At 41.5% G+C, this 12,553-nt stretch overlaps 1 protein-coding gene across 1 annotated transcript in view; it reads left to right on the forward strand.

Annotated features, from left to right (window-relative positions):
* Positions 1-132: 132 nt before the first annotated feature.
* LOC146608660 (lysine-specific demethylase 6A-like) overlaps positions 133-12,553 on the forward strand; it is a 34,568-nt gene continuing 22,147 nt past the window's right edge. Inside the window, exons 1-2 of the mRNA XM_085347158.1 lie at positions 133-626; positions 765-828. Of these exons, the coding sequence (XP_085203284.1) occupies positions 448-626; positions 765-828 (243 nt within the window). The 5' untranslated portion in view covers positions 133-447. The remainder of the gene's footprint in view (positions 627-764; positions 829-12,553) is intronic.

Raw genomic sequence — 12,553 nt, forward strand, 5'->3', positions numbered from 1 at the left:
TTTAATTAGTGGTTTTGCAGAGCGAACACGAATATTTCAGATAAAAGAATAGTATAGCAGGGAAGTCATATGGTGGTATACACGCGCTCCCATTGGCTGGAGAGGGGCGGAGAGGGCGTGGCCAGAGCGGCGCGTGGGTTCGCTTGGGTGACACAATTATAACAACTTTATCTTCGCGGCCGAAACGCGTTTTATTTGTCAAATACTCACATCTTGGATATTGTACTCAGTTATTTGCATTCAAATAGCTGCACGATACCACTTTGTGATGAAAAATGTGACGTTTGAGGAGCTACCCGGAGAGCGCTTCTGTCCCCCCCGAAAGGATTTACTACATCGAATCGCATCTTTTCATCCCGGAGAAAAGTTTTTGATCGTTTCGCTCCCTTCAGTTTTCCTTCTTTGATTTGGCGGAGCGATCCGTTCGTCCCCGCGTCGCGATTTTCCATGCAATCGTGCGGTGTGTCTCTCGCCGCTGCTGCCTGCGCTGCTGCTCGGAGTCTCGGCTCGGCTTCTTCTAGTGGTGATGAGGGAAAGAAAATGGCGGCGGGAAAAGCGAGTGAAACAGAGGAGGACTTTCCGACACTGACAGCCGAGGAGAGGGATAGTTTGGCTGGGATCGACAGGTCGGAACAGTAAACCCATGCACTCACACGAACGCACACTTTGAAAATTGATTGTTTTATTTTGCCTTGCATGTCGATATTGTCCTCGAGCCGCTCTGCAAGTGATACTGAGCTGCCTGTGTTGTCTTCTGCTTGCAGCTCACTGTTTGGATTTCAGAAGCTTCATGAAGATGGCGCCAGAACGAAGGCCCTGTTGATGAAGGTAGTGAATCTAACTGGATGTATTTTGCAACCGAGCAGCACCCGGGTTTACGGGACTCTCTTGAATCTGTCATTAGTCGTGCATGGCGGTGAATTTGCTTTCAAGTGGCAAGCCAGTCTGAGTGGCCCTCTCGCTACGGAGACCAAGGCCAGCTAGCCGCAGCCCCTCTTAGCCAGGCAGCTAGCTCGCTAGTTAGCTACCCTCTTCCGATGAACAGCGACCCTGCACCTGCGGCTAACGCCGTCTCGCTGGCCCGCCCGTGTATCCGGCTAGCTACTGCTCCCTTCATTTGCCCGTAAAGTTAGCATATCTTAATGTTTTCCTTTTTCTTTTTTTTTTTCGGAAACCGCCCTTCCCCTTTAGCTGAATAGCTATCCCATACAGCCCCGTGTACTTGTACCACTACCAAGACAACGTCGTCACGGATTTGTGTAACACATACTGGAAACGGTGCTGCACTATAATGAGTAAAGTTTTGTCACATTGAAATTGTGTAATTGTAGCTGCTAAGATATCCCTCCCACCCAACCTCAAACACATTGGTACTCGTATGTCGCGAAAACATCGGTGGGAGTAACGGAAAGGCTGTAGCTTTCTTCGGGGTGCACCACTGACGTTATTTGGTAAGGTTAGCTGGTGCCCGTAGCAATTGCATTTCGTCTCGTCTTTGGCACAGTCTGGAGTGTTTTATGGCATTACGTTGGCCCATTTAAAACACTTTCGGGGGGCCTGCTGCGCTCATTTGTGTGTGTGTTTGGTGTCCGCGTGAACGAGTTGACAAACGTTACAAGTAACGTTAATGGCTGGCTTGCCTGTCCAAGATGGCGGGACATGGCGGAGTGACACTGGTAGCTATATAACCTATTTGCCGTGAATATTTTTCGGACCCGTTCGTGTGCTCGCTAAAGCGTGGCTCGGGTTTTCTCACGGGTCTCGGCCCTCCGTAAAAACGTGTCCCTCTCGCTGACCTAGGTGGTGTCACGGTCCTTTGTTTACAGTTTCCATTGGCCCTGGCTTGGACTCTGCATGTGCTCTCGAAGCTGCGTGTTGAACAGGCACAGTCTACCTGTGTGCCTAACATGTCGCTTGGCTAACAAAGAGCAAAGCCCTCTCTTCTGAATGCATCGCAGAACTGTGGAAGATGGGGAGAAAGACAGTGCTGCTGACAGCTCGTGATATATTTTTTGTTGTTTTTTTGTTGTTTTTTTTAGGGGTGGGTGGGGGATCCGTGAATCTTGTTCACTAGGTGGTGTGGGATGCCTGGGAAGTGTTCCTTTCGCGTTAGCAGCAGAACGCAAGAGAAGTCTGCCCTGCTTCCAAGCTGAAGGCAATTAATGCACAATGCTTGAACTCTCTTTCTTTGTAGTGCTGACAGACTGCCCTGTATCCATAGGCAGCTTCCCAGTCCAGCTAACTTAAAGTGTTAGCTGTGTCTTTGTTGCTGTCTACAACCAACAGACATGATTCAGAAACATTTTATATAAGCTAGAAGGGACCCTTAATGCAGGGTCCTTTCTAGCATACTGTTAGTTTCCAGTACTTGTGGATCTGTTAACCTTTCCCATGTGGATTTAAGGTTTGACAGCACTGCATTTGATTTAAGCCGGTTTATAGCTGTAATGCACAGCAAATTTTTACCAGATTGAGAGTTTCATGTGGGATACCGTTGTTGTCCATGCAGAAAATATGTACAAGTTTTGGGGTTACCTTATAGTTCTCTCAACTCCCCTCAAAAATAATCATCAAACAAACACATATGTGGTGGGCTCACGAGCCACTCACTTTAGCAATGTTCACTCATTTTGTTGCTTTCTGCGTTGAATACATGCGAATGATTTGGTGGGTTTCACATCTCCATTCCCACTTGCAGCTTATTAGTTCAGAACAGTAGCCCTGTCTGGCACTTTGTACTGGTTGTGTCGCTCGCGCTGTTGGTAGGTCTACTTGTGGATGGGAGTGGGTTTAACGTTGCTTGACAGAACTAGGTCATTGTATCACAACCCGTTATCGGACAGCAATGACGTAAATTTAGACTAACTAGGTGGAAGAGAAACTTTCAGCTTTGGTGTGTGCTTTTTTTTTTCTGTGTCTTAAGTGCGACGGTTGGCAAGATGCTTACAGCAAGGAGGGTCTTCGAGTGGGGTGTGGCTGATGGCTTTTTGGGTGGAGTTCATGTGCTCTCCTCAGTCCACACACACTCACGTGAAAGCTAGATATTTGGACGCTGCTTCTGTTGCGTCTGAGGCGCTGGCTGTGCTGTGGCTCTGAAATGGTTAAGGTCATTTACAGAGGACAGCTCTTTCCCACAGGGATTAACTTAAATAATGCTAGTTGCAGACATTTAACATGCTGTTTGACTGTTACATACTGGTTGAGTCATTAGCATGGACGCAGGATAGAAAGCAGCCACCATTCATGCTACACTTGGAAGCTGAATCCCACACTTCTGCCACTAAGTCTTTGTAGGACATTTGTTTAGATAACTGTAGACCTGAACTGAGATATTGGCCATGGAAGCTCATTGTTGCCTCGCATTAAGGTTGCTCTAGCGTCAAATCACTCAGTACCCACAGCTACTAAAAAGACCATGCGTTATCAGTCAGTAATTCCAGTCCCATCTTTCACAGCCATGTAATCAGTGATTGTCTCTAGAGCTTTTTGTATTTCCACTGAGTGAGTAAAAATGTGTCCACAAACTACTTGGTCTTATGATGAATAATGCCAAAAGTGGGTCTGTTATGCTCATTCCAGTTCCATATGTTTGTTCTTGGGCTGTAAGAGGTAGCTTTGCCTATATCGCAGGTCATGATCGTCCTTATTTATCTTATCTTGAGAATTGTTTAGTCTGAAACAAGTAATAGTACCTCCAACCTAACCCTCCCTTTAAGGGAACTTTCTTCTGACTGGCTTGCAGAATGTTAGAACAACAGGTTTGGCTATGATAGCCATATTAAGGAATATCCCCCGTTCTGACACATCGGCAGCAGCAAGACTGTGACAAAAATCTTTAAAATTGAGCATGTAGAACAGTCCGAAGCCTGAGCTCTAGGATCACTTTCATAAAGGCTGGTGATATTATTTAAAACAGAATATAAATGACAGAAATATTGTATTGCTGTATTGTAAAAACCATTCAAGAATTTTTCTTCCCGCCCTCCCTCCAGTAAATTAAATGTACTGCAAGTACAGGTACTTCACAAGAATGTCCGAATGCTATAAAAATGTTAATAATATTAACATATTAATACTGTTTTGAGCAACTGCAGGTCAGTTCAGTTGTTGGCAAGGTTGTGTGCAATGATGTCATACGCCCCTGCATGAATGAGGTACTCTAAATACCATGGTATTAAGAGTATGCCAATATCTTGACAATAGAGAAGTGGCCAACTTGTGGCTATCTGTGCAGGGCGGAGCCACACTCCATAGTCCTTAACATATTCAGGTTCTTCCATAGTACTGCTTTGGTAGGTTATCTGGGTATTTGACCATAGGGCTGTTCGATATAACGATATATATTGTTTGACGATATAAAAACGTCTATCATTTCATTTTACACTATCGTTTGTTTCGTGGTGTCGCAAAATAAACTGTTTACGGCAATATTTTTTCATCGTTTTGATGGTCACTGTAGTGGCTATATTAATTTTTTAAGTTCTCTCTTTCTCTTATATTTTATATAACAACAATACGGACGGACAAGCGCCTGTTTTTATGCGTTGTTGTTAGCAACAATGACGGTAACAGCATCGCGTGTCCGCTTGTTTATGTTCCACATAAACCTTTCACAATAAAGCTCAATATCCTGTTGAGACTTTTCAAAATAAACTGAATCACATGAAAGAACAGATTATTTACGGATGAGAATTAAAAAAGAGCCGCCAGGTGCTAAAAAATAAACCTTAGACTCAAACGTTAGAACAGGCTTTTCCCCGCAGCACCATGTGTAATAAATACTCACAAAGAAAACGGTGGCCTTTACAACTTATGTCTAAAAATGTATAGTTTCATGCATCGGTTAAAACACTCGACTCCAGCTACATGACGCGCAGCTGGAAACACTTCCCGCAAGACGAGCTGCCCGAGATTCACAGAATTTACAGAAAATGTTACATTTTTGTGATTTATATCATTATTGGGACGATAGAATTCTTATATCGGGATATGAGATTTTGATCATATCGCACAGCCCTATTTGACCAAGTTCTCACATTATATTAAGTCGTGCACTAGCTGAAAATAGAAGTTTGTTTTGGATATTTTTGTATGTGATGGCTTGGCGCTTATTTCAAGCTGATGGCACATTTAGTGCAGATTAAAATACAGCTGTGTTTATTCAATTCAATTCAATTTTTATTTATATAGCGCCAAATCACAACATAAGTCGCCTCAAGGCGCTTCATAGATACAGAGAAAAACCCAACAATCATATGACCCCCTATGAGCAAGCACTTTGGCAACAGTGGGAAGGAAAAACTCCCTTTTAACAGGAAGAAACCTCCGGCAGAACCAGGCTCAGGGAGGGGCGGCCATCTGCTGCGACCGGTTGGGGTGAGAGAAGGAAGACAGGATAAAAGACATGCTGTGGAAGTGAGACAGAGGTTAATAACAGATAAATAACAGATTTATCTGTGCACATGTTTTATGGAATCAAGCTGCATTAGTCTGAGCTGACGGAGGTGTTCAGTTAAAGACCATGTCTGTGTTGTGAGTTCAACTACATATGTAGGTTAAATAATCAATGTATTTATTTTTTTTAACCATCAGGTAGTACACAGCTTCTATATGGGTAACACTATGCATGTGCACAGGGCTCATTCACAAGTACTACTGCAGACAGTTGAGTATGCTCTACTTCGTTTTAGGCGCTAAAGGGGGAATGAAAAGTTGTTAATTTTGCAACAGTGCTGCTGTTTTTGACCAGGCAATCATAGTTGTTCCAGATATGGGTGGTTTTAACCTGGCTGCTCTAGCACAAATGTTTGTACCACTCATATAAAACCAATAATAAATTAAAATGTAACTAAATCGGAAAATGTTTTTATTTATGTGCATGCTGCTTTTGTTCTTTTTGTTGGGCTGCTGGTTTAGCTTACTGAGTTTTGCAGGTGACCCATGTGCCATAAGGCCCAAGTTCAAATCCGCCCTCAGGCCGTTTACTGTGCGTCTTGCCTACTATCCTGTTAAAGAAAGTCTGTAAGCCCAAATAGTATAGTTAAAAAAAAAAAAAGAAGAAAAAGACTTTGACCATGTTTTTTTTGAGGGGGGGTGATTGTGGTCAAATGTTCAAACAGCAAGTTGCTACACGTTTGATTTAGCAGATCTGTTTATTTGTATTATTAAATATAATAATAAAATAAATATTTTAAACACCAGATGCTGTTTTTGACACAATCCTTAAGGATTTGTGTCTCCTCCTGGGATTGAAAAGAGGATCTTCTGCTTGTTGGGCAAATGTGTAAACCACCATACTATGTCTGATGTCTGCTTTCCAAAATGCGTTCACATGGAGTCATGTGAAATCACAGGTTATGGTATTTTATTTTATTTTTTTTTTAAGAGGACAGTATGTGAATACAATGTGGGGAAGTATTAACAGAAGTTTAAAAAAATAAATAAATGCAAGTGCAAAATTATGTCAGATTGTGACTGTGATTTTTGTTCATTTTTAATTAACTGCCTAGCTCTTATAGATACACTGTACTAAACTCTTGAGCCACCCCTCATTTGTTTTTATTTAGCTTTGATTGAGCCAGGCTAAAATGTTTGCAGTGGTTAATGTGATATATAAACGCTATATTAGCTGTAAAGCTAACACATTGTACCTAACATTATTCCTCATGGTCAGGCTGCTCCACAACCATTCTAACATTCTGTCAACGAAATATAATGTTGACATTAGAAATAAATGGCTATCATCATGTCTGTGACTTATACCCACTTTTTTAATAGAGACGTTTATTTACATGGGATGATCAAACAATAGTACAGGTGCTGGTGCCCACTACTGAATTTTTTAAATTTGTCTGCAGTGTAAATGGTAAATGGCCTGTATTTGTATAGCGCTTTTACTAGTCCCGCCTAGGGACCCCAAAGCGCTTTACACACCCAGTCATCCACCCATTCACACACTGGTGGAGGCAAGCTACAGTTGTAGCCACAGCTGCCCTGGGGCAGACTGACAGAAGCAAGGCTGCCATATCGCGCCATCGGCCTTTCTGGCCAACACCAGTAGGCGGTAGGTAGGTGAAGTGTCTTGCCCAAGGACACAACGACCGAGACTGTCTGAGCCAGGGCTCGAACTGGCAACCTTCCGATTACTAGGCGAACTCCCAACTCCCAACTTGGGCCTCGGCTGTAGTCTTGAATCTCTGTAGATTGAATAATTACACCAAATATTATTGTTCTTACTGTTTAATATTATTGTAGCAGTAGTGTTCCCTCATTTATCGCGGGAGTTGCGTTCTAAAAATAACCCACGATAGGTGAAATCCGCAAAGTATACAACTTTATCATTTACAGCTATTATAGATGTTTTAAGGCTGTAAAACCCCTCACTACACAGTTTTCTCACAGGCACAAACATTTTTACACTTTTCTCTCTTGTTTAAACACTCTCAAAGTTCAAACCTTGGTCGAAAAATCAGCCCAGTATTATAGAATGAAACCAAAGGCATCCACAGGTGCCTTTTACGGTGCAAGACGTTTCGTCGACATTGTTGTGTTTGTTGGGGAGAAAACGTACAAATATACACTACAGCACTTCAGAGTCACAATGCTAGCGATCGAAGATTTGTGTAAATTTGACAAGCTGAAACTAGAGCAGGGAGATATGACCAAAAACATTTATCACGATATACATTTGAAAATTTGCAATAACGATATGACTGAATATATAATTGACATTAGACAAAATACAACTCCACAACTTTATTAGTGCAAAAAACACAACAGTGTATTTTCAGTTAAACATGCAGCTGTTTTTTTTTAATGTGCATTAAAGTTATATAAAAAATTAACAGTGAAAATGCAAATTCCTTGCTGACAGTTTAACCAAAAGGCATTTCCAGTGGAAATTGGCCGACATATCCTCAGCATAACCATGTATAATATCCACAAAACCTAAAAAGAGGTTATGCACACACAATACGTTAATATTATGTTGAAGCACAGTACTTATCACTCCGCGAGGCGCCTGCCTACGATAGCTGTAATGCTCCGACAATCCATCAAGCGGCGCGAGTTGGTAGCTTAGCAAAGTCGTACTAAAACATTTGACAGATTTTCGAGCGCCGTGTACATAAAATCGTTTCGAGGTCAGTAAACAACCAGAATTCATACATAAGGCACACGGGATTATAAGGGACACTGTCGATTTTCAGAAAAATCAAAGGATTGATTTTAAGTGTGCCATATTTTCCAAACAACACAATAATAACGACGGCCCGCTAGCATGCTCTACCAGAAATAGTGCTTTGTTGTGTATCTGACGGACGAAAGCTAAACCAGTTCCACACCACTGAAGTTGCAGCATTTTTGTAAACCAATTCTGGTTCATCTGCTTCATTCAACGATCCGCTTTCGCCCTTCTCATTCTCTGTCGCCGCCATGCTTTTTCTGCCATGTGTGTATGAAAACAAAGGCACTGCGCATGCGCGTTTTACCCATATTCTATCGCGATATTTCATTTTCTTATCGTTACCCAACATTATACCGGTATTACTGTGAACGGTATGATATGGCCCAGCCCTAGGTGAAACCATTCTGTACTGTACAGGAGACACGGCACGGAGGAGACTGACAATGGTCTACAGCCAATCAGGACGCAGAACACAATGCACTGTAAAAAAAAAACAAAAACAAAAAACCAACCAAACCAAAACAAACAGCATGCAAAATTGCACAAAAAAATCTGCAAAAACAGCGAGGCTGCAAAAGGTGAACCATGTTATAGCGAGGGACCACTGTAACCATAAAAAGGTAAGGTTGTGGAATATGAAGGGACTAGACTATCCATTGATCAGGTAATGCTTTTAAATAGAGGTCTTGTTTTTTTTTTTTGTAGCGTTAATGTTGTAACAGTTAGCGAGTGTTTTCAGACTGTTTTCAAAAGTGCTCAAATAGCCCAGTTTAACCTGCAATGGCTCCTGCAACATGTTCTGCTGCCATGGCGGGGATAAATTCATGATGAAAAGCAGAAAATCGGCTGTCACAGATGATAACTTCAAAAAGTCTGAAGATGCTAATGCATTCCCTCCTTGCAGCGCCTTAGCCCTCCAGAAACCTAGGGTAGACCCTAAATATTCATTCAAAATAAATGAATGAAAGGAAAAAAAAAATCCAGGACATTCAAAACCACCATAATTCAGCATAATATTCTTATTACCGTCATAGCTCACAGGACCATATCACTTTTTTTCTCCATCTCTGTTGAAATAACCATGGCCAGTCATTTCTGAAGAACTGAACTCTGAAATGTGCATTGATCTCTGTGATGAGTGGTTATAAATGTCGTCAGAGATTCTCTGAGATTGACATGTTTTTCTGTTGTTTTGTTTTTCCTCACATATCACCCTAGAGCTCAAGGATCAAGTTCATCGGGTGTCCACTGTTAAAAACAATTTTAAACCATGTTTACTCACTTATTTATGATCAAAATGCAGATGTGACTCTAGCTGCTGTGTAGAAAAACGATCCGATGTATGACGGCAGCTGAACCCTCCTGCCATTCATGCTCCAACAGTCAGCCTTTTTTGAAAGTCTTGCCTTCAGTGATCCCAAATCAGATGATCGTGTTACAAAGTATGATTAGGTTTTACTTCCTTAACTTTGGCCTGCAATAAACGTGCATCGCAGCACTTGCATTTTCTGTTTCTCTACTTATTCACTTGAGATTTTCCTCTACTTTTTCACCCACACATTTATACATTTAAATTTTGTCCCACAGCAACAACACAAATGTTGACCGTACATTTCTGGTACAGAAGTCCAATTGAGATGAGCAATGTTTTTTTTTTTGCTTCTATCGTTTTATTTTTGAGTTTTTTTTGTAGCAGTTTGGTATCAATTGTAAAATGGAAGAAAATGAATATCCACGTTTCAATCTATTGTGCAAATATTTGATATTCAGTATTTCCGTCCATTATCTTCATCTTATCCAATTGAGGGTTGTGGGGAGGCTGTTATAGGGCAAAAGGCAGAAAACACCCTAGACAAGATTGCTAATCTGTTGCAAGGCCAACACATAGAGATGGTAACCACTGGCATTTACAGGCAATTTTAGAATGACTAATTTGTCTAGCTCCACGCATGTTGTTAAGACTGTAGGAGTGAGCCACAGTAGCTGGACAGAACACATAGACTACAAAAAGATCCCAGGTTGGATTTGAGGTTGCTGGAAGGTAACAGTGCTAACCACCACACCGTGAGACTTCTGCCACTCCTCTTTAAGCAAACATGCATAGAAATACAGTAAATAAGTTTGTACAATTCTAACAAACTTGAAAGTCAATATTTGGTGTGACCACTTTTATTCTTCAACACAGTCTGAACTCTCTTAGGCAGTTTTTCTTGTAGTTCTTTAAGCAGTCTTTAGGAACAGTTCTCCAAGCTCCTTGAAGGACATTCAAAGGTCGTCTTTGGATGTTGCGGTTCAGACTCTGGGGAGGCCAGTCCATGATTGATAGTGTTCACTGTGTGCTTTTCTGTCCTGGTATGCTTTTAATGCATTGGCAGCGTGTTTCGGATCAAGTCATGCTGAAAAATGTCAAATTTGGGTTCATCGCTCCATGAGACCCGTTGCCACTGATATTCAGTCCAGTTGTTGTGTAATTTGGCGTACTTTCTTTTTCTCCCTGTTTCCCTTCCTTCCACTGAGACCACTTGTGATTAGGATTGAGTGAACAGTAGATGATCTACTAAAGGGCTAGATGCAACTCTCAGGTCTTGTGTCAGGTCTTTCCTGGATGTTTTTCCTGTTTCTTAAGGACATGACTTTCAGATACTGTTAATCTGCTGTAAATAGATTTTTAGGCCTGTCACTTCTTCTTTTGGCTGTCACTTGTCTGGTTTTCTCAACGTTTTTAAGGACACACTGAAGATCATGATAAGATATGTGAAGTATTTGTTTTATAGCTCAAAACAAACAAAAAAACTCAGCTTTATGTTTGTCAAACTGTTATCTTTGGCATTTTTCTTAGAGTCAAAGGAAGCTGAACAAGTGATGTTTTTGGAACAATTTGCTAGAAACAAAGTGCATAAAGATGAAATGTAATATTGGTTCTTTACAAAGTTATGTGTAGACAAAACACTGGCTAATCTCTTGAGTTAGGCATCTGAAAAATGAATGAAAAACTCAATGGAAAAATTTTGATAGAGCTTCAGAAAGCTTGGAGAATTATTACCCAAACCCAAGACTTAGTTGGTCTTGTTCTTGAGCAAGATCAAGCCAACTGACCAGCCAGGAACTGCAATCGGCAGATTTCCAGCATTCTTGGCCCTGACTGATGACCAGCTCATCATTCTCCCATAGGTGCTTCTAGTTAATTGGAAGTTTTTCCTCCCTGGTCTGGAAAGCACGATAGCGTTGTTCGCATAATGCCTTTTGCGAATCACTTACCACCAGACTCTTAATGTTTTTCTTGTCAATAAGTTGTGGCGATGCAATTGGAACAGCTGCACTAGTGTCCATCTTCCATTTTTATTTTTTTCCTCTGCTTGTGGGCATCTTTCTTCAGTATATAAGGGTAGACTCGCACTTGTATGTGTATGCTTCTGGAAGACTTGTAGCTTCAGTATGTGCACTCCCCGGACTGCTTACAGTACTGACAAGAACAAGTCCTGATGCATTTTCAGAATTTTGGTTTTCAAAGGAATTGCTAATATGAGTTCTGATGACATCTCCTCATTTTGAAGAAAAGACAGCAAGTAATTTATCTGCAAGGCTGAGATTTAGAAAACCTCATGCTTACATTTAAACTACAAAAATAAGAAGTCTTCAGACGTAGCCAAACGTGCTCAAGTATTATTGCTGTAAATCTGTCCTCGGCTGTTGTCACTCTTCACATTTTGCTCTGTTTTTCTTTCCCTAATGGTGTTTGCTGCTGCATTTTCTCCTTCGGTCTTTCATCACAATGATAACCGTGTAAAATAAAAGCTTTTGATTACATAACTGCTTCTTGGAAATGGCAGCGCTACCCAACAAAGGCAAACAGAGGTCCTTTTTCAGTGTGTTTGGTAGTTATTTCTCCATTTAATAGCTGTGGTTGAACTGGCCTGTCCACAAAGACGAGAGATAAAACATTCCCTCCTTCTGCATGTGCTTGGAAGTGCAATCTTAGTTTCTCTTACTTGAGCAGCTGGCTCTCCTCAGCTCGGAGTGGCAGAACGGCTGCCACGCTCGGTGTCGAGCACCAGCTGGGCCATCTTTGATGCGATCTCAGTGTGGCACCAAAGAAACGATGTGCAAGGCGAGGTCACGGGTTGTGTTTGTTTGCCCTGGTGCAGCAGGGGAAATGGACAACATGTGCTTGATTTTTTTTCATGGCTCGGACTTCCTTCATGGTCACAGTTAAACGGATGGATAACTGGAGAGCAATAACAGCGAATAGCCCGTTTCTGACACAATATCAGTGCATAAATTGTTATAATTACCTCCATGGGTACAGCGTGGGCAGATAGGTGGAGAATTTTTAAAATTTATTTATTTAATTTCACAGAAGTGGCTGAT

The sequence above is a fragment of the Diplotaxodon limnothrissa genome, linkage group LG23 (genome assembly GCF_057381915.1).
Source record: "Diplotaxodon limnothrissa isolate DT_005_m linkage group LG23, D_limnothrissa_male_GT1.1, whole genome shotgun sequence".
In the NCBI taxonomy this organism is placed as follows: domain Eukaryota; kingdom Metazoa; phylum Chordata; class Actinopteri; order Cichliformes; family Cichlidae; genus Diplotaxodon; species Diplotaxodon limnothrissa.